The sequence below is a fragment of the Pristiophorus japonicus genome, chromosome 24, assembly GCF_044704955.1.
Source record: "Pristiophorus japonicus isolate sPriJap1 chromosome 24, sPriJap1.hap1, whole genome shotgun sequence".
Taxonomy (NCBI): domain Eukaryota; kingdom Metazoa; phylum Chordata; class Chondrichthyes; family Pristiophoridae; genus Pristiophorus; species Pristiophorus japonicus.
The window spans coordinates 299,768-323,666 of NC_092000.1; the positions used below are offsets into that span (position 1 = coordinate 299,768).

Consider the following 23,899-nt stretch of genomic DNA (forward strand, 5'->3'; position numbering starts at 1 on the left):
GGCCGGGTTCAGTACAGGAGCTGGGGCCGGGTTCAGTGCAGGAGCTGGGGCCGGGTTCAGTACAGGAGCTGGGGCCGGGTTCAGTACAGGAGCTGGGGCCGGGTTCAGTGCAGGAGCTCCCAGTGGGGCCGGGTTCAGTACAGGAGCTGGGGCCGGGTTCAGTACAGGAGCTCCCGGTGAGGCCGGGTTTAGTACAGGAGCTGAACTGGCTGCTTTTCCCAAGGAGCAGAAACTCTCGCTGACATTCTGCAAATTTGAGATGTTTTTCTATCCAACTCTGAAATGCTGATGTGAAATCAAACAATCTCTGCTCAGATCCAACACAAACAGGCAAGATGGAAAAACTGACGACATTTTCTCAAATTCCAATAGGCTGGTGTCATTGGAATTGTTAGCTAGACTATCCTGATTGGCTGTCTTTTGAACCAATAGGACAGGTTTGTCAGATCCAACTAAATCAAGGGTTTGAAAAGTTTTGGGACTTTTGTGGGACTCCCAGAACTGACGAGAGTGAGAGCAGGTGCTGGATCGCGAGGATTGTAAGCTTGCAACAAACAGTTCAGAGATGTCAGTGCATTTCAACAAGGGACCTGCATATGGCCTCTCGGCAGAGGTGAACCGTAAGGTAGGGACAGACCTGTACAGAAATTGAACAGATGCTACCCGAATGTTGCTAGGTAACCACAAGCTCCCCAAAACATTTCATCAAGAGGTCTCATCTGATTTTTAATATCGGGCTGTGATTAGAGAGTCACAGATAACCACTGGCGGTGTCTGCTCTGTTCACAGGAAGCACTGACATGTGGTAATCTCAACAAACATTCCTTTAAATATTAGCTAGCTCGTCGATGGATCAGATTCCAAAGAGGAGTTGGGAAATGAGTGTTCAAAACGTTCAGAGGTCAGCCGAGCAAAGATAAATCAAACAGGAGAGGTTTAACCTCCTGAAACACTGGATCCACAGAATAGAAACAGCAGCCATCGGACAGGCCACAGTTAAAGGGCAGTGTCGTGTGGCTCAGTTTGTGCCTGGGGTTGACAGAAGGGAACCCCTTGTATGATTTGGTCCCGTGAAGTTTATGTGTTATTGCAGAGTTCACTGGGGCACAGTGAGTTCTTCAGTCCCTGAAACAACCAGCTTTATAAATATCTCCACTTTGGATGTATCCGTGATTTCTGCATCTCACTGGGATTAATATTAATATAGTTCAACTGCAGTCTCACTGACAATAGTGTAACTCTCCTAGTGTACAAAAGGCTGACGGAGATTGGAACTTAATGAAGGAACGATAGCTGTACTAAGCCGAGTCACCACTGAGTGTAGGACAGAAACAACTTCTGTAACAACTTATTCAATGAAAAGTTTTTGTCAGCACTTCTTTCCTGATTTCAATCTTCAGTTGCACTCTGCACTTCATATTTCATTCTATTTAAATCATTTTAACTGCGAATTAATCGATGATAATGCTTGAAAATTAATCACTTTCCTACTTTTGGCCTCGCTGTCAAACACTCCCAGGGCAGGTACAGCACGCGGTTAGATACAGAGTAAAGCTCTCTCTACACTGTCCCATCAAACACTCCCAGGGCAGGTACAGGGGGTTAGATACAGAGTAAAGCTCCCTCTACACTGTCCCATCAAACACTCCCAGGGCAGGTACAGGGGGTTAGATACAGAGTAAAGCTCCCTCTACACTGTCCCATCAAACACTCCCAGGGCAGGTACAGGGGGTTAGATACAGAGTAAAGAAAGAAAAGACTTGGATTTATTTAGTGCCTTTAATGACCATCAAAGTGCTTTACAGCCACTGAAGTACTTTTGGAGTGTAATCACTGTTGTAATGTAAGAAACGCAGCAGCCAATTTGCACACAGCAAGCTCCCACACACAGCAATCTGATAATGACCAAATAATTTGTTCTTTTTTGTTATGTTGATTGAGGGATAAATATTGGCCAGGGTGCCGGGGATAACTCCCCTGCTCTTCTTCGAAATTATACCATGGGATTTTTTTATGTCCACTTGAAAGAGCAGACAGGGGCCTTGGTTTAACGTCTCATCCAAAAGACGACACCTCCGACAGTGCAGTACTCCCTCAGCACTGAACTGGACTGTCAGCCTAGATTTTTTTGTGCTCAAGTCCCTGGAGTGGGACTTGAACCCACGACCTTCTGACTCAGGTGAGTGTGCTACCCACTGAATGATTAAAGCTCCCTCTATACTGTCCCATCAAACACTCCCAGGGCAGGTACAGCACGGGTTAGATACAGAGTAAAGCTCCCTCTACACTGTCCCATCAAACACTCCCAGGGCAGGTACAGCACGGGTTAGATACAGAGTAAAGCTCCCTCTACACTGTCCCATCAAACACTCCCAGGGCAGGTACAGCACGGGGTTAGATACAGAGTAAAGCTCCCTCTACACTGTCCCATCAAACACTCCCAGGGCAGGTACAGCACGGTGTTAGATACAGAGTAAAGCTCCCTCTACACTGTCCCATCAAACACTCCCAGGGCAGGTACAGCACGGGGTTAGATACAGAGTAAAGCTCCCTCTACACTGTCCCATCAAACACTCCCAGGGCAGGTACGGCACGGGTTAGATACAGAGTAAAGCTCCCTCTACACTGTCCCATCAAACACTCCCTGGGTAGGTACAGCACGGGGTTAGATACAGAGTAAAGCTCCCTCTGCACTGTCCCATCAAACACTCCCAGGGCAGATACAGGGGGTTAGATACAGAGTAAAGCTCCCTCTACACTGTCCCATCAAACACTCCCAGGGCAGGTACAGCACGGGGTTAGATACAGAGTAAAGCTCCCTCTACACTGTCCCATCAAACACTCCCAGGGCAGGTACAGCACGGGTTAGATACAGAGTAAAGCTCCCTCTACACTGTCCCATCAAACACTCCCAGGGCAGGTACAGCACGGGTTAGATACAGAGTAAAGCTCCCTCTACACTGTCCCATCAAACACTCCCAGGGCAGGTACAGCACGGGGTTAGATACAGAGTAAAGCTCCCTCTACACTGTCCCATCAAACACTCCCTGGGTAGGTACAGCACGGGGTTAGATACAGAGTAAAGCTCCCTCTACACTGTCCCATCAAACACTCCCAGGGCAGGTACAGGGGGTTAGATACAGAGTAAAGCTCCCTCTACACTGTCCCATCAAACACTCCCAGGGCAGGTACAGGGGGTTAGATACAGAGTAAAGAAAGAAAAGACTTGGATTTATTTAGTGCCTTTAATGACCATCAAAGTGCTTTACAGCCACTGAAGTACTTTTGGAGTGTAATCACTGTTGTAATGTAAGAAACGCAGCAGCCAATTTGCACACAGCAAGCTCCCACACACAGCAATCTGATTATGACCAAATAATTTGTTCTTTTTTGTTATGTTGATTGAGGGATAAATATTGGCCAGGGTGCCGGGGATAACTCCCCTGCTCTTCTTCGAAATTATACCATGGGATTTTTTTATGTCCACTTGAAAGAGCAGACGGGGGCCTTGGTTTAACGTCTCATCCAAAAGACGACACCTCCGACAGTGCAGTACTCCCTCAGCACTGAACTGGACTGTCAGCCTAGATTTTTTTGTGCTCAAGTCCCTGGAGTGGGACTTGAACCCACGACCTTCTGACTCAGGTGAGTGTGCTACCCACTGAATGATTAAAGCTCCCTCTATACTGTCCCATCAAACACTCCCAGGGCAGGTACAGCACGGGTTAGATACAGAGTAAAGCTCCCTCTACACTGTCCCATCAAACACTCCCAGGGCAGGTACAGGGGATTAGATACAGAGTAAAGCTCCCTCTACACTGTCCCATCAAACACTCCCAGGGCAGGTACAGCACGGGTTAGATACAGAGTAAAGCTCCCTCTACACTGTCCCATCAAACACTCCCAGGGCAGGTACAGCACGGGGTTTAGATGCAGAGTAAAGCACCCTCTACACTGTCCCATCAAACACTCCCAGGGCAGGTACAGCACGGGTTAGATACAGAGTAAAGCTCCCTCTACACTGTCCCATCAAACACTCCCAGGGCAGGTACAGCACGGGGTTAGATACAGAATAAATCTCCCGCTACTGTGCCAACACCAACAATGCCTTTAATGTAGTGAAACATCCCAAGGCGCTTCAAGGGAGTGTAAAGAAACAGAATTTGACACTGAGTCTCATATGGAAATGACGAGGTAGGATTTAAGGAGCGTCTTAAAGAAGGAGAGAGAGGTTGAGAGGCGGAGAGGTTTACGGAGGGAATTCCAGAGCTTAGGGCCCAGGCAGCTGAAGGCCACCAGTGGCAGGGCGAAGGGAGTTGGGGGTGTGGTAGAGCCCTGAATTGAAGGAGTGCAAATATTTGGAGGGTTGGAGGAGGATACCGAGATAGGGAGGGACAAGGCCATGGAGGGATTTGCAAATGATGAGAATTTTAACATCATGGCATTGCCGGAACAGGAGTCAATGTAGGTCAGCAAGCAAAGGAATGGTGGGTGAACGGGACTTGGTACGAGTTAGGATTCGGGCACCTGGGGTTTGGTGAGCTGTAGTTTACAAAGGGTGGAAGATGGGAGGCCGGCCATGGGAACATTGGAACAGTTGAGTCTGGAAGTAACAAAGACAAGAATGAGGCTTTCAGCAGCAGATGGAGGCAGGGACGGAGACAGGTGATGTTAAATCTTTGTGCGACTTTATAGGTAATGGTGCAGGAGCCATTGCAGGAGGTTCTCTGGCTACAACTGGGTAGGTAAGAGTGGAACTAGGCGAGTGAATTCCCACCCAGCTGGACGACGATGGAGTGACGTTGCAGGAGAATGGTGTGGTCAACTGCTTCAAAGGCTGAAGGATGAAGAGGGAAAGAGGGACATAGGATGTCATTTGTGACTTTGACGAGTCATTTCTGAGCTGTTGCAGGGGCGGAAACCTGATGGGAGTCCGGGAAAGATGAGCATGGCTTTGTGAGGCGACAACTAATTGAAGGACTTTGGAGAGGAAAGGAAGGTTAGAGATGGGGCAGCACTTGCAAGGACAGAGGGGTGAAGGGTGGGTTCAGGTGTACACCCGCTGTCAGGAGTCTGTTCTGGTGGAGGAGGGTGGCCTGTATCCAAGGATTTGATCAGTTATTCGTTCTATGGATTTGAAGGAAACTGATAAATAAATGGAGGGAAATAAACAGAGTTGGGGGATGAGATGAGTGGGTTGGGGGATGGAATAGGTGGGTTGGGGGATGGAATAGGTGGGTTGGGGGATGGAATAGGTGGGTTGGGGGATGGGGTGGGTGGGTTGGGGGATGAGGTGGGTGGGTTGGGGGATGGGGTGGGTGGGTTGGGGGATGGGGTGGGTGGGTTGGGGGGTGGGATGAGTGGGTTGGGGGATGGGATGAGTGGGTTGGGGGATGGGATGGGTGGGTTGGGATGAGTGGGATGGGGGATGGGATGAGTGGGTTGGGGGATGGGATGAGTGGGTTGGGGGATGGGATGGGTGGGTTGGGGGATGGGATGGGTGGGTTGGGGGATGGGATGGGTGGGTTGGGGGATGGGGGATGGGGGATGGGATGAGTGGGTTAGGTTAGGGAGTGGGTTAGGTTAGGGGATGGGATGGGAAAAGGGCAGATGAGGAACAGAGTGGATGAAGACTTAGGTTGATGGGGTGAAAATCTGAAGGTGAGCGAGAAAATATATGAGAGCAATTGAACAGGAAGCTGGGTAAATGCAGGGCTCTACACTAGAGGCCATGCGTGGCTGGGGGCTGGGGGCATGCGGGGCTGGAGGCATGCGGGGCTGGAGGCCATGCGGGGCTGGGGGCCGGGGCCATGTGGGGCTGGGGGCCGGGGTCATGTGGGGCTGGGGGCCGGGGCCATGTGGGGCTGGGGGCCATGTGGGGCTGGGGGCCGGGGCCATGTGGGGCTGGGGGCTGGGGGCCGGGGCCATGTGGGGCTGGGGGCCGGGGCCATGTGGGGCTGGGGGCCGGGGCCATGTGGGGCTGGGGGCCGGGGCCATGTGGGGCTGGAGGCTGGGGCCATGTGGGGCTGGGGGCCGGGGCCATGCGGGGCTGGGGGCCGGGGCCATGTGGGGCTGGGGGCCGGGGCCATGTGGGGCTGGGGGCCGGGGCCATGTGGGGCTGGAGGCTGGGTCCCTGTGGGGCTGGGGGCCATGTGGGGCTGGGGGCCGGGGCCATGTGGGGCTGGGGGCCGGGGCCATGTGGGGCTGGGGGCCGGGGCCATGTGGGGCTGGGGGCCGGGCCATGTGGGGCTGGGGGCTGGGTCCCTGTGGGGCCGGGGCCATGTGGGGCTGGGGGCCGGGGCCATGTGGGGCTGGAGGCCGGGGCCATGTGGGGCTGGAGGCCGGGGCCATGCGGGGCTGGAGGCTGGGTCCCTGTGGGGCTGGGGGCCATGTGGGGCTGGGGGCTGGGTCCCTGTGGGGCTGGGGGCCATGCGGGGCTGGGGGCCGGGCCATGCGGGGGTGGGGTACTAGTCCGTCCCTTCTGTTTTTCCCTCTTTACTCGCATGTGTCTCTTTCTCTGCCTCTATTTCTCTTCAATCACTCTCTGCACTAGATTGACTCTGGGTTGTTCTATGAGGAGAGACTGAGTATAGTGGGCCTATATTCTCTGGAGTTTAGAAGAATGAGAGGTTATCTCATTGAAACATAGAAGATTCTGAGGGGGATTGACAGGGTAGATGTTGAAAGGTTGTTAACCCCGGGCTGAGAGTCTAGAACCAGGGGCCATACTCTCAGGATAAGGGGTCGACCATTTAAGACTGAGATGAGGAAGAGTTTCTTCACTCAAGAGTTGTGAATCTTTGGAATTCTCTGCCCCAAATGGCTATGGATGCTCAAGCATTGCGTATATTCAAGGCTGAGATATCGATTTTTAGACTCTAGGGGAATCAAGGGTATGGGTATCGGATGAGAAAGTGGAGTTCAGTTCGAAGATCAGCCATGATCTTACTGAGTGGTGGAGCAGGCTCGAGGGCCTGTTTGGCCTACTCCTAATTCTTATGTCTTTATGCCTCTATCATCCCTTTTGCCATTGAATAACAACCTGCCTTCCACCCTATCACAGACCTTCCCTTTTGTTCTTTTCTCGCCTCTGTACTTGCTTAAAACCTGTTACATCTCCAATGTTTTCCAGTTCTAGCGAAAGGTCACAGACCTCAAGCATTAAACCTGTTTCTCTCTCTACCAGCTGAGTACATCTGCTCAGTGTGTCTGCCGTGGCTCAGTGGGCAGCACTCTTGCCTCTGAGTCGGAAGGTTGTGGGTTCAAGTCCCACTCCAGCGACTTGAGATAAAATCTAGGCTGACACTCCAGTGGAGTGCTGAGGGAGTGCTGCACTGTTGGAGGTACCGTCATTTAGATGAGATGTTAAACCTAGACCCCGCCTGCTCTCTCATGTGGACGTAAAAAATATCCCATGGCATTATTTTGAAGAAGAGCAGGGGAGTTATTCCCAGTGTCCTGGACAATATTTATCCCTCAATCAATCAACATAACAAAACAGATTATCTGGTCATTATCACATCGCTGTGTGTGGGAGCTTGCTGTGCGCAAATTGTCTGCCGGGTTTCCCACATTACAGCAGCGACTATACTTCATTGGCTGTAAAGCGCTTTGAAAGGTCCGCTGGTCGTGAAAGGCGCTATATAAATCCAAATCTTTCTTCTTTCTTTCTAGCATTTTAGCTTATACTCTCTGCCTCTTTCTGTGTTTCTCTCACCTTGCCTGTGTCTCTCAGTCTCTTAGAACATAAGAATAGAAGAAATAGGAGCAGGAGTAGGCCACACAGCCCCTCGAGCCTGCTCCGCCATTCAATATCATGGCTAAACTTTTACCTCAACTCCACTTTCCTGCCCCATCCCTTGATTCCCTTAGTACTCAAACATCTCTCGCTCTCAGCCTTGAATATACTCAACGACTGAGCATCCACAGCCCCCTGGGGCAGAGAGTTCCAAAGTTTCACAACCCGCTGAGTGAAGAAGTTTCTGCTCATCTCAGTCCTAAATAGCCAACCCCTTACCCTGAGATTGTGACCCATAGTTCTCGATTCTACAGCCAGGGGAAAGAAACATTCTCCCAGCGTCTATCCTGGCAACTCCTCGAAGAATGTTATATGTTTCAATGAGATCACCTCTCATTCTCCCAAATGCCTAAGAATATCGGCCCATAGGACAACCCTCCCATCCCAGGGAGAATATAGGTCCATAGGACAACCCTCCCATCCCAGGGAGAATATAGGTCCCTAGGACAACCCTCTCATCCCAAGAATCAATCTAGTGAACCTTTATTTTTTTTCAGCATGCATTTCAGCCTGCAAGTATATCATGTAAAGAGACCAAAACTGTACATAGTACTCCAGGTGTGGTCTCACCAGGGCCCGATATAATTACAGCAGGACTTCCTTATTCTTGTACTCCAACCCCCTTGCAATAAAGGATAACATATTTCCTAATGGCTTGCTGTACAGGCATGTTAACTTCCTGTGATTAATGTACAAGGACCCTCAAATGCCTCTGAATACCAACATTTATTAGTCTCACTTTAAAAAAATATTCTGCTTTTCCCTTCTTCCTGCCAAAGTGGATAATCTCACACTTCCCTACATTATACTCCATCTGCCACCTTCTTGCCCAATCACTTAACCAGTCTATATCTCTTTGCGTATTCCTCACAGCTTACTTTCCTACCTAACTTTGTATCCTCAGCAAACTTGGATATACTACACTCGATCCCCCATCTAAGACATTGATAGAAAGTGTAAATAGCTGAAGGCCAAGGACTGATTCTTGTGGCACCCCTACCTCCCGAATATTCCTACTCTCTGTTTCTGTCCGTTAACCAATTCTCAATCCATGCTAATACACTACCCCCAATCCCGTGAGCCTTATTTTGTGTAAAGCTTCAATCTTGTGGAATGATAGGATGCGGAGGGATTTCAGCAGATGGGATAAGGCATGGGCCGAAGGGTTTCTCTCCCTGTCCTGAAGCAATTTAAACACGAGAATGAGAGTTTAAAATTCGAGTTATACATAAATCTCTTCTAAAGGAGAAAATAGAAAAAGATCTAGAAACTAAAAATCTAATAATGAATAGTCAACATGAATTGCAAAAGGGAAGGTCTTGATTGACCAACCTCATTAAATTATTTAAAGAGGTAATAGATTTGGACAAGGGTAAAGCAGTAGATACTATATCTGATTTCCAAAAGACCTTTAATAAGATACCACATAATAGACGAACGAATAAGGTCAGAGCATGTGGAGGGGGACAAGTAGCAGAATGGATCGCTAGCTGGCAGCAAGGCAGAAAACAGAGAGTGGGGGTAAAGGGTCGCTATTCACAGGGGCAGAAGGTGGGTGGTGGTGTTCCACAAGGATCAGTGCTGGGACCACTGTTGGTCACAACTTATATTAACGATTTAGACTTTGGAATCAAAAACACAATTTCTAAATTTGCGGACAACATCAAATTAGGAGAATAGTCAATACTGAGAGGGACTGCAACAAATTACAGGGGGACATTAATAAACTTACAGAACGGGCATATAACTGGCAAATTAATTTTAACGAAGATAAGTTTAAGGTATTACATTTTGGCAAGAAAAATAGAGAGGTCACATATTACTTGGAACATACAAATCTAAATGAGTAGAGGAACAAAGGGATCTCGGATACAAATACACAAATCACTGAAAGATGCAACACAGGTTAGCAAGGCCATAAAAAGCAAACCAGGCACCAGGGTTTATTTCTAGAGGGATAGAATTGAAAAGTAGTTATACTAAACCTGTATTGAACCTTGGTTAGACCACACTTGGAGCACTGTGTGCAGTTCTGGTCACCATATTATACAAAGATTACAAGGCACTGGGGAGGGTGCTGGGAAGATTTACCAGGATGATACAGAAATGCGAGGGTATACATATCAGGCTGGGTCTCTTTTCTCTTGAAAAGAGAAGGCTGAGGGGGGGGCCTAGAATGATGAAAGGTTTTGATCGAGTGGATACAGAGAGAGTTTTTCCACTTGTGGGGAAGAGCACAACTAGAGGCCATCGATATAAGATAGTCACCAAGAAATCCAATGGGGAATTGAGATGAAACTTCTTCACCCAGAGAGGGGTGAGAATGTGGAACTCGCTGTCACAGGGAGGGGGTGAGGCAAATAGTATCGATGCGTTTAAGAGGAGGCTGGATAAGCGTATCAGGGAGAAGGTATAACAAGAATTATATTGAGGGTTATGCTGGTAAGAGTGTGGCCAATGGTTTCACCTGCACCTACATCTGATTTCTGGCCTACAGATTGCACAGAAATATGACCCACAGAAAGATGAGGATATTCGGAGGTGGATTGAAGATGTTACTGGAGCAACTCTCCCAGATAACCTAATGGAGAGCCTGAAAAATGGAGTTATACTATGCAAGTAAGCAAAACGATTCAAATATCCGAGGACCAGAAATCACAAACCCAAACTGTAATTGCAGCAAGCTCACCCCAACTCAGAGCGCGAATGGATTACCGACTACACCAACTCTACATTATCCTTTCCATTGCACACGGTGGTCTGTAACCCCAGCCAGTGCCTCTCTCCCGCCCTGTAACCCCAGCCAGTATCGTTCTCTCGCCCTGTAACCCCAGCCAGTGCCTCTCTCCCGCCCTGTAACCCCAGCCAGTATCGTTCTCTCGCCCTGTAACCCCAGCCATGTGTCGTTCTCTGGCCCTGTAAACCCAGCCAGTGTCGTTCTCCTGCCCTGTAACACCAGCCAGTGCCTCTCTCCCGCCCTGTAACCCCAGCCAGTGTCGTTCTCCCGCCCTGTAACCCCAGCCAGTGTCGTTCTCCCGCCCTGTAACCCCAGCCAGTGTCGTTCTCCCGCCCTATAACCCCAGCCAGTGTCGTTCTCCCGCCCTGTAACACCAGCCAGTGTCGTTCTCTCGCCCTGTAACCCCAGCCAGTGTCGTTCTCTGGCCCTGTAAACCCAGCCAGTGTCGTTCTCCTGCCCTGTAACACCAGCCAGTGCCTCTCTCCCGCCCTGTAACCCCAGCCAGTGCCTCTCTCCCGCCCTGCAACCCCAGCCAGTGTCGTTCTCTCGCCCTGTAACCCCAGCCAGCGTCGTTCTCCCGCCTTGTAACCCCAGCCAGTGAGCAAAAGAACTCCAGTAAAGTAAGTATTTCCCGGTAATTTTCACGTTTAAAGTACGATAGTTTTGATCTGTATTTCCTTCTGTTTAAGGCTTATTAATAAACTGCAACCTGGTTCGGTGACGAAGATTAGTGACTCCCCACAGAACTGGCATCAGGTAATGAGTTAACTGATTAAAGGTGTCCGTAATGGCGGGGGGGGGAGGTGAGGGCACTGTCTGTACGGGGGCGGGGCGGGGGGGGGCACTGTCTATACGGTGGGGGCACTGTCTGTATGGGGGGGGGGGGTGGGCACTGTCTGTACGGGGGGGGGAGGGGGGGGCACTGTCTGTATGGGGGGGGGTGGGCACTGTCTGTACGGGGGGGGGCACTGTCTGTACGGGGGGGGGCACTGTCTGTACGGGGGAGGGGCACTGTCTGTACGGGGGGGGGGTCACTGTCTGTACGGGGCGGGCACTGTCTGTACGGGGGGGGGGCATTGTCTGTACGGGGGGGGGGTCACTGTCTGTACGGGGCGGGCACTGTCTGTACGGGGGGGGGGGGGGGGCACTGTCTGTATGGGGGGGGGGGGTGGGCACTGTCTGTACGGGGGGGGGAGGGGGGGGCACTGTCTATACGGTGGGGGCACTGTCTGTATGGGGGGGGGTGGGCACTGTCTGTACGGGGGGGGGTCACTGTCTGTACGGGGGGGGGGGGGGGGGGCACTGTCTATACGGTGGGGGCACTGTCTGTATGGGGGGGGGTGGGCACTGTCTGTACGGGGGGGGCACTGTCTGTACGGGGGGGGGGGCACTGTCTGTACGGGGGAGGGGCACTGTCTGTACGGGGGGGGGGTCACTGTCTGTACGGGGCGGGCACTGTCTGTACGGGGGGGGGCATTGTCTGTACGGGGGGGGCACTGTCTGTACGGGGGGGGGGGCACTGTCTGTACGGGGGGAGGGGGGGTCACTGTCTGTATGGGGGGGGTCACTGTCTGTACGGGGGGGGTCACTGTCTGTACGGGGGGGGGGGTCACTGTCTGTACGGGGCGGGCACTGTCTGTACGGGGGGGGGGGGGGGGCACTGTCTGTTACGGGGGGGCAGTGTCTGTACCGGGGGTGGGGGGCAGTGTCTGTACGGGCGGGGGGGGGGGGTCACTGTCTGTACGGGGGGGGGGCACTGTCTGTACGGGGGGGGGGGGCACTGTCTGTACGGGGGGAGGGGGGGGGTCACTGTCTGTACGGGGGGGGCACTGTCTGTACGGGGGGAGGGGCACTGTCTGTACGGGGGGGTCACTGTATGTACGGGGGGGAGGGGGGGTCACTGTCTGTACGGGGGAGGGGGGTCACTGTCTGTACGGGGGAGGGGGTCACTGTCTGTACCGGGGGAGGGGGGGGTCACTGTCTGTACGGGGGAGGGGGTCACTGTCTGTACCGGGGGAGGGGGGGGTCACTGTCTGTACGGGGGGGTCACTGTCTGTACGGGGGTGTCACTGTATGTACGGGGGGGGGTCACTGTATGTACGGGGTGGCACTGTCGTAGGCGGGGGTCACTGTCTGTACGGGGGGGGTCACTGTCTGTACGGGGGGGGTCACTGTCTGGAGGGGTGGAAGGGGGCACTGTCTGTACGGGGCACTGTCTGTACAGGGGGGGTCACTGTCTGTACGGGGGGGAAACTGTCTGTACGGGGGGGGCACTGTCTGTACGGGGGGGGCACTGTCTGTATGGGGGAGGCACTGTCTGTACGGGGGGAGGGGCACTGTCTGTACGGGGGGAGGGGCACGGTCTGTATGGGGGAGGGGCACTGTCTGTATGTGGGAGGGGCACTGTCTGTACTGGGGGGGGGGGATCACTGTCTGTATGGGGGGGCACTGTCTGTAGGCGGGGGGCACTGTCTGTACGGGGGGGGGGGCACTGTCTGTACCCGGGGGGGTCACTGTCTGTACGGGGGGGGCACTGTCTGTATGCGGGGGGATGGGCACTGTCTGTACGGGGGGAAGGGGGCACTGTCTGTACGGGGGGGGGCACTGTCTGTACCCGGGGGGGTCACTGTCTGTACGGGGGGGGCACTGTCTGTACGGGGGGGGGGCACTGTCTGTACCCGGGGGGGTCACTGTCTGTACGGGGGGGGCACTGTCTGTATGCGGGGGGATGGGCACTGTCTGTACGGGGGGAAGGGGGCACTGTCTGTACGGGGGGGGGGCACTGTCTGTACCCGGGGGGGTCACTGTCTGTACGGGGGGGGCACTGTCTGTACGGGGAGAAGAGGGCACTGTCTGTACAGGGGGGGTCACTGTCTGTACGTGGGGACGGGGGGGAAACTGTCTGTACGGGGGTGGGGTCACTGTCTGTACGGGGGGGGTCACTGTCTGTACGGGGGGAAGGGGGCACTGTCTGTATGGGGGGACGGGGGGGAAACTGTCTGTATGGGGGGGGGCACTGTCTGTACGGGGGGGGCACTGTCTGTACGGGGGGGGCACTGTATGTACGGGGGGGGTCACTGTATGTACGGGGGGGGGGGATCACTGTCTGTAGGCGGGGGGCACTGTCTGTACGGGGGGTGGGCACTGTCTGTACCCGGGGGGGGTCACTGTCTGTACGGGGGGGGCACTGTCTGTACGGGGGGAGGGGGGGGGTCACTGTCTGTACGGGGGGGGCACTGTCTGTACGGGGGGAAGGGGGCACTGTCTGTACGGGGAGAAGGGTGCACTGTCTGTACAGGGGGGGGCACTGTCTGTACGCGGGGGGATGGGCACTGTCTGTACGGGGAGAAGGGAGCACTGTCTGTACAGGGGGGGGCACTGTCTGTACGGGGGGGGTCACTGTCTGTATGGGGGGACGGGGGGGGAAACTGTCTGTACGGGGGGGGCACTGTATGTACGGGGGTGGGGTCACTGTCTGTAAGGGGGGGGGGTCACTGTCTGTACGGGGGGGGGGCACTGTCTGTACAGGGGGAGGGGGGGTCACTGTCTGTACGGGGGGAGGGGGGGTCACTGTCTGTAAGGGGGGAGGGGGGGTCACTGTCTGTACGGGACGGGGTCACTGTCTGTACGGGGGGGGGGCACTGTCTGTACGGGGGGGGCACTGTCTGTACGGGGGGGGCACTGTCTGTACGGGGGGACGGGGTGGAAACTGTCTGTACGGGGGGGGCACGGTCTGTATGGGGGAGGGGCACTGTCTGTATGTGGGAGGGGCACTGTCTGTATGGGGGGGGGCACTGTCTGTACGGGGGGGTCACTGTCTGTACGGGGGGGGGGGATCACTGTCTGTATGGGGGGGCACTGTCTGTAGGCGGGGGGCACTGTCTGTACGGGGGGGGGGGCACTGTCTGTACCCGGGGGGGGGTCACTGTCTGTACCCGGGGGGGGGGTCACTGTCTGTACGGGGGGAAGGGGGCACTGTCTGTACGGGGAGAAGGGGGCACTGTCTGTACAGGGGGGGGTCACTGTTGGTACGGGGGCACTGTCTGTACAGGGGGGGGCACTGTCTGTACGGGGGGGGTCACTGTCTGTATGGGGGGACGGGGGGGAAACTGTCTGTACGGGGGGGGGGGGGGCACTGTATGTACGGGGGTGGGGTCACTGTCTGTAAGGGGGGTCACTGTCTGTACGGGGGGGGGTCACTGTCTGTAAGGGGGGTCACTGTCTGTACGGGGGGGGTCACTGTCTGTACAGGGGGAGGGCGGGTCACTGTCTGTACGTGGGGGGCACTGTCTGTACGGGGGGACGGGGTCACTGTCTGTACAGGGGGAGGGGGGGTCACTGTCTGTACGGGGGGACGGGGTCACTGTCTGTACGGGGGGACGGGGTCACTGTCTGTACAGGGGGAGGGGGGGTCACTGTCTGTACGGGGGGAGGGGGTCACTGTCTGTACGGGGGGGGCACTGTCTGTACGCGGGGGTCACTGTCTGTACGGGGGGGGCACTGTCTGTACGCGGGGGGGGGGGCACTGTCTGGACGGGGGGGGCACTGTCTGTACGGGGAGGGTCACTGCCTGTAAGGGGGGGGGGCACTGTCTGTACAGGGGGAGGGGGGGTCATTGTCTGTATGTGGGGGGCACTGTCTGTGTGGGGGGAGTGGTCACTGTCTGTACGGGGGGAGGGGGCACTGTCTGAACGGGGGGGGGGGGGGGCACTGTCTGTACGGGGGGGGCACTGTCTGTAGGGGGGGGCACTGTCTGTGCGGGGGGGGCACTGTCTGTACCGGGGGGGGCACTATCTGTATGGGGTGAGGGGGGGGTCACTGTCTGTACGGGGGGGCGCCAGTGTCTGTACGGGGGGGGTCACTGTCTGTACGGGGGGGGGGGGGGGGGGGTCACTGTCTGTACGGGGGGGGGGGGGGTCACTGTCTGTACGGGGGGGTCACTGTCTGTACGCGGGGGGGGGGTGGTCACTGTCTGTACGGGGGGGTCACTGTCTGTACGGGGGGGGGGGGGTCACTGTCTGTACGGGGGGGGGCACTGTCTGTACGGGGGAGAGGGGGGTCACTGTCTGTACGGGGGGGGGTCACTGCCTGTACGGGGGGGACACTGTCTGTACGGGGGGCAGGTGGGGTCACTGCCTGTACGGGGGAGGGGGGGCACTGTCTGTACGGGGGGGACACTGTCTGTACGGGAGGGTCACTGTCTGTACGGGGGGGTCACTGTCTGTACGGGAGGGTCACTGTCTGTAAGGGGGGAGCGGTCACTGTCTGTACGGGGGGGTCACTGTCTGTACGGGAGGGTCACTGTCTGTAAGGGGGGAGGGTCACTGTCTGTACGGGGGGATGGGCACTGTCTGTACGGGGGGGGCACTGTCTGTACGGGGGGCAGGTGGGGTCACTGCCTGTACGGGGGAGGGGGGGCACTGTCTGTACGGGGGGGACACTGTCTGTACGGGGGGGACACTGTCTGTAAGGGGGGAGCGGTCACTGTCTGTACGGGGGGGGTCACTGTCTGTAAGGGGGGAGCGGTCACTGTCTGTACGGGGGGGGCGGTCACTGTCTGTACGGGGGGGGTCACTGTCTGTACGGGGGGGGGGGTGGGGGCACTGACTGTACGTGGGGGGCACTGTCTGTACGGGGGGGGTCACTGTCTGTACGGGGGGGGTCACTGTCTGTACGGGGGGGGTCACTGTCTGTACGGGGGGGGGGTGGGGGCACTGACTGTACGTGGGGGGCACTGTCTGTACATGGGGGGCACTGTCTGTACATGGGGGGCACTGTCTGTACAGGGGGAGGGGGTGGGCACTGTCTGTACGGGGGGGGGTCACTGTCTGTACGGGGGGAGGCACTGTCTGTACGGGGGGGGTCACTGTCTGTACGGGGAGGGTCACTGTCTGTACGGGGGGGGGGGTGGGGGCACTGACTGTACGTGGGGGGCACTGTCTGTACGGGGGGCAGGTGGGGTCACTGCCTGTACGGGGGAGGGGGGGCACTGTCTGTACGGGGGGGACACTGTCTGTACGGGGGGGACACTGTCTGTACGGGAGGGTCACTGTCTGTAAGGGGGGAGCGGTCACTGTCTGTACGGGGGGGTCACTGTCTGTACGGGAGGGTCACTGTCTGTAAGGGGGGAGCGGTCACTGTCTGTACGGGGGGGGCGGTCACTGTCTGTACGGGGGGGGTCACTGTCTGTACGGGGGGGGTCACTGTCTGTACGGGGGGGGGGGTGGGGGCACTGACTGTACGTGGGGGGCACTGTCTGTACATGGGGGGCACTGTCTGTACATGGGGGGCACTGTCTGTACAGGGGGAGGGGGTGGGCACTGTCTGTACGGGGGGGGGTCACTGTCTGTACAGGTGGGGCACTGTACGGGGGAGGTCACTGTCTGTACGGGGGGAGGCACTGTCTGTACGCGGGGGGATGGGCAGTCTGTACGGGGGGGGCACTGTCTGTACGGGGGGAGGGGGCACTGTCTGTACGGGGGGAGGGGGCACTGTCTGTACGGGTGGGGGGGGGGGCACTGTCTGTCAGGGGGGTAACTGTCTGTACGGAGGGGAGGGGGGGTCACTGTCTGTACAGGGAGGGGGGCACTGTCTGTACGGGGGGGTCACTGTCTGTACGGGGGGGGGGGCACTGTCTGTACGGGGGGGAACACTGTCTGTACGGGGGGTCACTGTCTGTACGGGTGGGGGGGGGGGCACTGTCTGTCAGGGGGGTAACTGTCTGTACGGAGGGGAGGGGGGGTCACTGTCTGTACAGGGAGGGGGGCACTGTCTGTACGGGGGGGTCACTGTCTGTACGGGGGGGGGCACTGTCTGTACGGGGGGTCACTGTCTGTACGGGGGGGGTCACTGTCTGTACGGGGGCGGGGGGGGCACTGTCTGTACGGGGAGGTCACTGTCTGTACGGGGGAGGGGCACTGTCTGTACGGGCGGGGGGAGGGTCACTGTCTGTACGGGGGGAGGGGGGGGTCACTGTGTACGGGGGGAGGGGGGGTCACTGTCTGTACGCGGGGGGGTTCACTGTCTGTACGTGGGGGGTGGGGGCACTGACTGTACGGTGGGGGGGTCACTGTCTGTACGGGGGGGAGCACTGTCTGTACGGGGGGGGGCACTGTCTGTACGTTGGGGGGCACTGTCTGTACGGGGGGGGCACTGTCTGTACGGGGGGGGGCACTGTCTGTACGGGGGGGGTGGGGGCACTGTCTGTACGTTGGGGAGTCACTGTCTGTACGGGGGGGGTGGGGGCACTGTCTGTACGTTGGGGGGCACTGTCTGTACGGGGGGAGCACTGTCTGTACGGGGGGGGTGGGGGCACTGTCTGTACGTTGGGGGGCACTGTCTGTACGGGGGGGGTGGGGGCACTGTCTGTACGTTGGGGGGCACTGTCTGTACGGGGGGGGCACTGTCTGTACGGTGGGGAGTCACTGTCTGTACGGGGGGGAGCACTGTCTGTACGGGGGGGGTGGGGGCACTGTCTGTACGTTGGGGGGCGCTGTCTGTACGGGGGGAGGGGGGGGTCACTCTGTACGGGGGGGTGGGCACTGTCTGTACGCGGGGGGGGGGCACTGTCAGTACGGGGGGGGGGTCACTGTCTGTACGGGGGGGTCACTGTCTGTACGGGGGGGTCACTGTCTATACGGGAGGGGGCACTGTCTGTACGGGAGGGGGCACTGTCTGTACGGGGGGGGTGGGGGCACTGTCTGTACGGGGGGGGCATTGTCTGTACGGTGGGAGGGGGGGATCACTCTGTACGGGGTGGTGGGCACTGTCTGTACGCGGGGGAGGGCACTGTCTGTACGCGGGGGGGGCATTGTCTGTACGGGGGGGGTCACTGTCTGTACGCGGGGGGGGGGCACTGTCTGTACGGGGGGGGGTCACTGTCTGGACGGGGGGGGGGGTCACTGTCTGTACGGGGAGGGTCACTGCCTGTACGCGGGGGGGGGGGGGTCACTGTCTGGACGGGGGGGGGGGTCACTGTCTGTACGGGAGGGGGCACTGTCTGTACGGGGGGGGCATTGTCTGTACGGGGGGAGGGGGGGTCACTCTGTACGGGGGGGTGGGCACTGTCTGTACGCGGGGGGGGTCACTGTCTGTACGCGGGGGGGGGGGGTCACTGTCTGGACGGGGGGGCACTGTCTGTACGGGGAGGGGCACTGTCTGTACGGGGAGGGTCACTGTCTGTACGCGGGGGGGGGGCACTGTCTGTACGGGGGGGGGTCACTGTCTGGACGGGGGGGGGGGTCACTGTCTGTACGGGGAGGGTCACTGCCTGTACGGGGAGGGTCACTGCCTGTACGGGGAGGGTCACTGCCTGTACGGGGGGGGGGGCACTGTCTGTACGGGGAGGGGCACTGTCTGTACGGGGAGGGTCACTGTCTGTACGCGGGGGGGGGTCACTGTCTGTACGGGAGGGGGCACTGTCTGTACGGGAGGGGGCACTGTCTGTACGGGGGGGGCATTGTCTGTACGGGGGGAGGGGGGGTCACTCTGTACGGGGGGGTGGGCACTGTCTGTACGCGGGGGGGGGGTCACTGTCTGGACGGGGGGGCACTGTCTGTACGGGGAGGGGCACTGTCTGTACGGGGAGGGTCACTGTCTGTACGCGGGGGGGGGCACTGTCTGTATGGGGGGGGTCACTGTCTGGACGGGGGGGGGGGGTCACTGTCTGTACGGGGGGAGGGGGGGTCATTGTCTGTATGTGGGGGGCACTGTCTGTACGGGGGGAGTGGTCACTGTCTGTACGGGGGGAGGGGGCACTGTCTGAACGGGGGGGGGGCACTGTCTGTACGGGGGGGGCACTGTCTGTGCGGGGGGGCACTGTCTGTACGGGGGGAGGGGGCACTGTCTGAACGGGGGGGGGCACTGTCTGTACGGGGGGCACTGTCTGTGCGGGGGGGGGGGGGGCACTGTCTGTACGGGGGGGGGCACTGTCTGTGCGGGGGGGGGCACTGTCTGTCGGGGGGGGGGCACTGTCTGTACCGGGGGGGGCACTATCTGTATGGGGTGAGGGGGGGTCACTGTCTGTACGGGGGGGGCGCCACTGTCTGTACGGGGGGGGTCACTGTCTGTACGGGGGGGGGGGGTCACTGTCTGTACGGGGGGGGGGGGTCACTGTCTGTACGGGGGAGAGGGGGGTCACTGTCTGTACGGGGGAGAGCACTGTCTGTACGGGGGGGAGCACTGTCTGTACGGGGGGGGGGGTCACTGTCTGTACGGGGGAGAGGGGGGTCACTGTCTGTACGGGGGAGAGCACTGTCTGTACGGGGGGGAGCACTGTCTGTACGGGGGGGAGCACTGTCTGTACGGGGGGGGGGGTCACTGTCTGTACGTGGGGGGGGTCACTGTCTGTACGGGGGGGGGGTCACTGTCTGTACGGGGGGGGGGTCACTGTCTGTACGGGGGGGGGGGTCACTGTCTGTACGGGGGGGGGGTCACTGTCTGTACGGGGGGGGGGTCACTGTCTGTACGGGGGGGGGGGTCACTGTCTGTACGGGGGGAGGGGAGGGTCACTGTCTGTACGGGGGGGGGGTCACTGTCTGTACGGGGGGGGGGGTCACTGTCTGTACGGGGGGAGGGGAGGGTCACTGTCTGTACGGGGGGAGGGGAGGGTCACTGTCTGTACGGGGGGAGGGTCACTGTCTGTACGGGGGGCGTCACTGTCTGTACGGGCGGAGGGGGTCACTGTCTGTACGGGGGGGGGGTCACTGTCTGTACGGGGGGCGTCACTGTCTGTACGGGGGGCGTCACTGTCTGTACGGGCGGAGGGGGTCACTGTCTGTACGGGGGGAGGGGGGGTCACTGTGTACGGGGGGAGGGGGGGTTCATTGTCTGTACGGGGGGAGGGGGGGTCACTGTCTGTACGCGGGGGGTGGGGCCACTGTCTGTACGGGGGGGGGTCACTGTCTGTATGGGGGGGGTCACTGTCTGTACGGGGGTGGGCACTGTCTGTACGTTGGGGGGCACTGTCTGTACGGGGGGGGGCACTGTCTGTACGGGAGGGGGGCACTGTCTGTAAGGGAGGGGGGCACTGTCTGTACGGGGGGGGCACTGTCTGTACGGGAGGGGGCACTGTCTGTACGGGAGGGGGGCACTGTCTGTACGTTGGGGGGCACTGTCTGTACGGGGGGGGGCACTGTCTGTACGGGGAGGGGAGGGGGCACTGTCTGTACGGGAGGGGGGCACTGTCTGTACGGGAGGGGGGCATGTCTGTACGGGAGGGGCATTGTCTGTACGGGGGGAGGGGGGGTCACTCTGTACGGGGGGGTGGGCACCTGTTGTATGCGGGGGGGGCACTGTCTGTACGCGGGGGGGTCACTGTCTGGACGGGGGGGGGGCACTGTCTGTACGGGGTGGGGGGGCACTGTCTGTAGGGGGGGAGGGGGGGTCATTGTCTGTATGTGGGGGGCACTGTCTGTACGGGGGGAGTGGTCACTGTCTGTACGGGGGGAGGGGGCACTGTCTGTACGGGGGGGGGCACTGTCTGTACGGGGGGGGGCACTGTCTGTACGGGGGTGGGGGGGGCACTGTCTGTACGGGGGGGGCACTGTCTGTACGGGGGGGAGCACTGTCTGTATGGGGTGAAGGGGGGGTCACTGTCTGTACGGGGGGGCGCCACTGTCTGTACGGGGGGGTCACTGTCTGTACGGGGGGGGGGGGTGGTCACTGTCTGTACGGGGGGGGTCACTGTCTGTACGGGGGGGGGGGTCACTGTCTGTACGGGGGGGGGCACTGTCTGTACGGGGGGGGCACTGTCTGTACGGGGGGGGGCACTGTCTGTACGGGGGGGTCACTGTCTGTACGGGGGGGGGTCACTGTCTGTACGGGGGGGTTCACTGTCTGTACGGGGGGGTTCACTGTCTGTACGGGGGGGTCACTGTCTGTACGGGGGGGTCACTGTCTGTACGCGGGGGGTGGGGGCACTGACTGTACGGGGGGGGGGCCACTGTCTGCACGGGGGGGTCACTGTCTGTACGGGGGAGAGGGGGTTCACTGTCTGTACGGGGAGGGGGGGGTCACTGTCTGTACGGGGGGGGTCACTGTCTGTACGGGGGGGTCACTGTCTGTACGCGGGGGGTGGGGGCACTGACTGTACAGGGGGGGGGGCACTGTCTGTACGGGGGGGGCACTGTCTGTACGGGGGAGAGGGGGGTCACTGTCTGTACGGGGGGGGGGTCACTGTCTGTACGGGGGGGGGTCACTGTCTGTACGGGGGGGGTCACTGTCTGTACGGGGGGGTCACTGTCTGTACGCGGGGGGTGGGGGCACTGACTGTACAGGGGGGGTCACTGTCTGTACGGGGGGGTCACTGTCTGTACGGGGGGGTCACTGTCTGTACGCGGGGACACGGTCTGTACGGTGGGGGGGGGCACTGTCTGTACAGGGGGGGCACTGTCTGTACGGGGGGGGGGCAGAGTACACTGTCCGTACTGGGGGGGATGGGGGACTGTGTCCACATCTTTCAGCACGTGCATGTCCTGTTTTTCTAAAAAGCTACAAGATGTGAAAGCAGAAAGTGAGTGTGCACTTTCGCACGGCAGTGAAATATTCAGCTGGTGCATTTGTGTGCTCGTGCTTTAGCATCATCAGCTCTGGATCCCCAGATAGGGGCACTCAGCTCACCTAGCCCTCACCTCACAGCAACAACTTTTCAAAACTCTTTGTGCTCGGGATATGGGCAACAGGATTTATTGGAAATTAATAAGAATGTAAGAACATAACAAATAGGAACAGGAGTTGGCCATACAGCCCCTCGAGCCTGCTCCGCCATTCAATACGATCATGGCTGGTCCGATCATGGACTTAGGCCCACTTCCCTGCCCGCTCCCCATAACCCCTTATTCCCTTAGCGTTTAAGAAACTGTCTATTTCTGTCTTAAATTTATTCAATGTCCCAGCTTCCACAACTCTCTGGGGCAGCGAATTCCACAGATTTACAACCCTCAGAGAAGAAATTCCTCCTCGTCTCAGTTTTAAATGGGCGGCCCCTTATTCTTAGACCATGCCCTCTAGTTCTAGTCTCTTCCATCAGTGGAAACATCCTCTCTGCATCCACCTTATCAAGCCCCCTCATAATCTGATACGTTTCAATAAGATCACCTCTCATTCTTCTGAATTCCAATGAGTAGAGACCCAACCTACTCAACCTTTCCTCATAAGTCAACCCCCTCATCCCTGGAATCAACCGAGTGTACCTTCTCTGAACTGCCTCCAAAGCAAGTATATCCTTTCTTAAATATGAAAACCAAAACTGCACGCAGTATTCCAGGTGTGGCCTCACCAATACCTTGTATAGCTGTAGCAAGACTTCCCTGCTTTTATACTCCATCCCCTTTGCAATAAAGGCCAAGCTACCATTGGCTTTCCTGATCACTTGCTGTACCTGCATACTATCTTTTTGTATTTCATGCACAAGTACCCCCAGGTCTTGCTGTACTGCAGCACTTTGCAATCTTTCTCCATTTAAATAATAACTTGCTCTTTGATTTTTTTCTGCCAAAGTGCATGACCTCACACACTCCATCTGCCAAATTTTTGCCCACTCACTTAGCCTGTCTATGTCCTTTTGCAGGTTTTTTTGTGTCCTCCTCAAACATTGCTTTTCCTCCCATCTTTGTATCGTCAGCAAACTTGGCTACGTTACACTCAGTCCCTTCTTCCAAGTTGTTAACATAGATTGTAAATAGTTGGGGTCCCAGCACTGATCCCTGCGACACCCCACTAGTTACTGTTTGCCAACCCGAAAATGAACCATTTATCCCGACTCTCAATTCTCTGTTAGTTAGCCAATCCTCTATCCATGCTAATATATTATCCCCAACCCTGTGAATTTTTATCTTGTGCAGTAACCTTGTCAAATGCCTTCTGGAAATCCAAATACACCACATCCACTGGTTCCCCTTTATCCACCCCGTTCGTTACACCCTCAAAGAATTCCAGCAAATTTGTCAAACATGACTTACCCTTCATAAATCCATGCTGACTCTGCCTGACCGAATTTTGCTTTTCCAAATGTCCTGCTACTGCTTCTTTAATAATGGACTCCAACATTTTCCCAACCACAGGTGTTAGGCTAACTGGTCTATAGTTTCCTGCTTTTTGTCTGCCTCCTTTTTTTAAATAGGGGCGTTACATTTGCAGTTTTCCAATCTGCTGGGACTTCCCCAGAATCCAGGGAATTTTGGTAAATTACAACCAATGCCGCTACTTCTCTTAAGACCCCAGGATGCAAGCCATCAGGTCCAGGGGATTTATCTGCCTTTAGTCCCATTATCTTACTGAGTACCACCTCCTTAGTGATTGTGATTGTGTTAAGTTCCTCCTCCCCTATAGCTCCTAGACTATCCATTGTCAGGATATTGTTAGTG

At 57.5% G+C, this 23,899-nt stretch overlaps 1 protein-coding gene across 2 annotated transcripts in view; it reads left to right on the top strand.

The window, feature by feature from the left end:
- The first annotated feature begins 499 nt into the window (after positions 1-499).
- cnn1b (calponin 1, basic, smooth muscle, b) overlaps positions 500-23,899 on the top strand; it is a 30,195-nt gene continuing 6,795 nt past the window's right edge. Inside the window, exons 1-3 of one of the 2 annotated variants that reach the window (XM_070866963.1) lie at positions 500-625; positions 10,296-10,417; positions 11,225-11,291. In XM_070866963.1, the coding sequence (XP_070723064.1) occupies positions 566-625; positions 10,296-10,417; positions 11,225-11,291 (249 nt within the window). In that variant the 5' untranslated portion in view covers positions 500-565. The remainder of the gene's footprint in view (positions 626-10,295; positions 10,418-11,224; positions 11,292-23,899) is intronic. The other variant, XM_070866962.1, reaches the window with a different exon arrangement.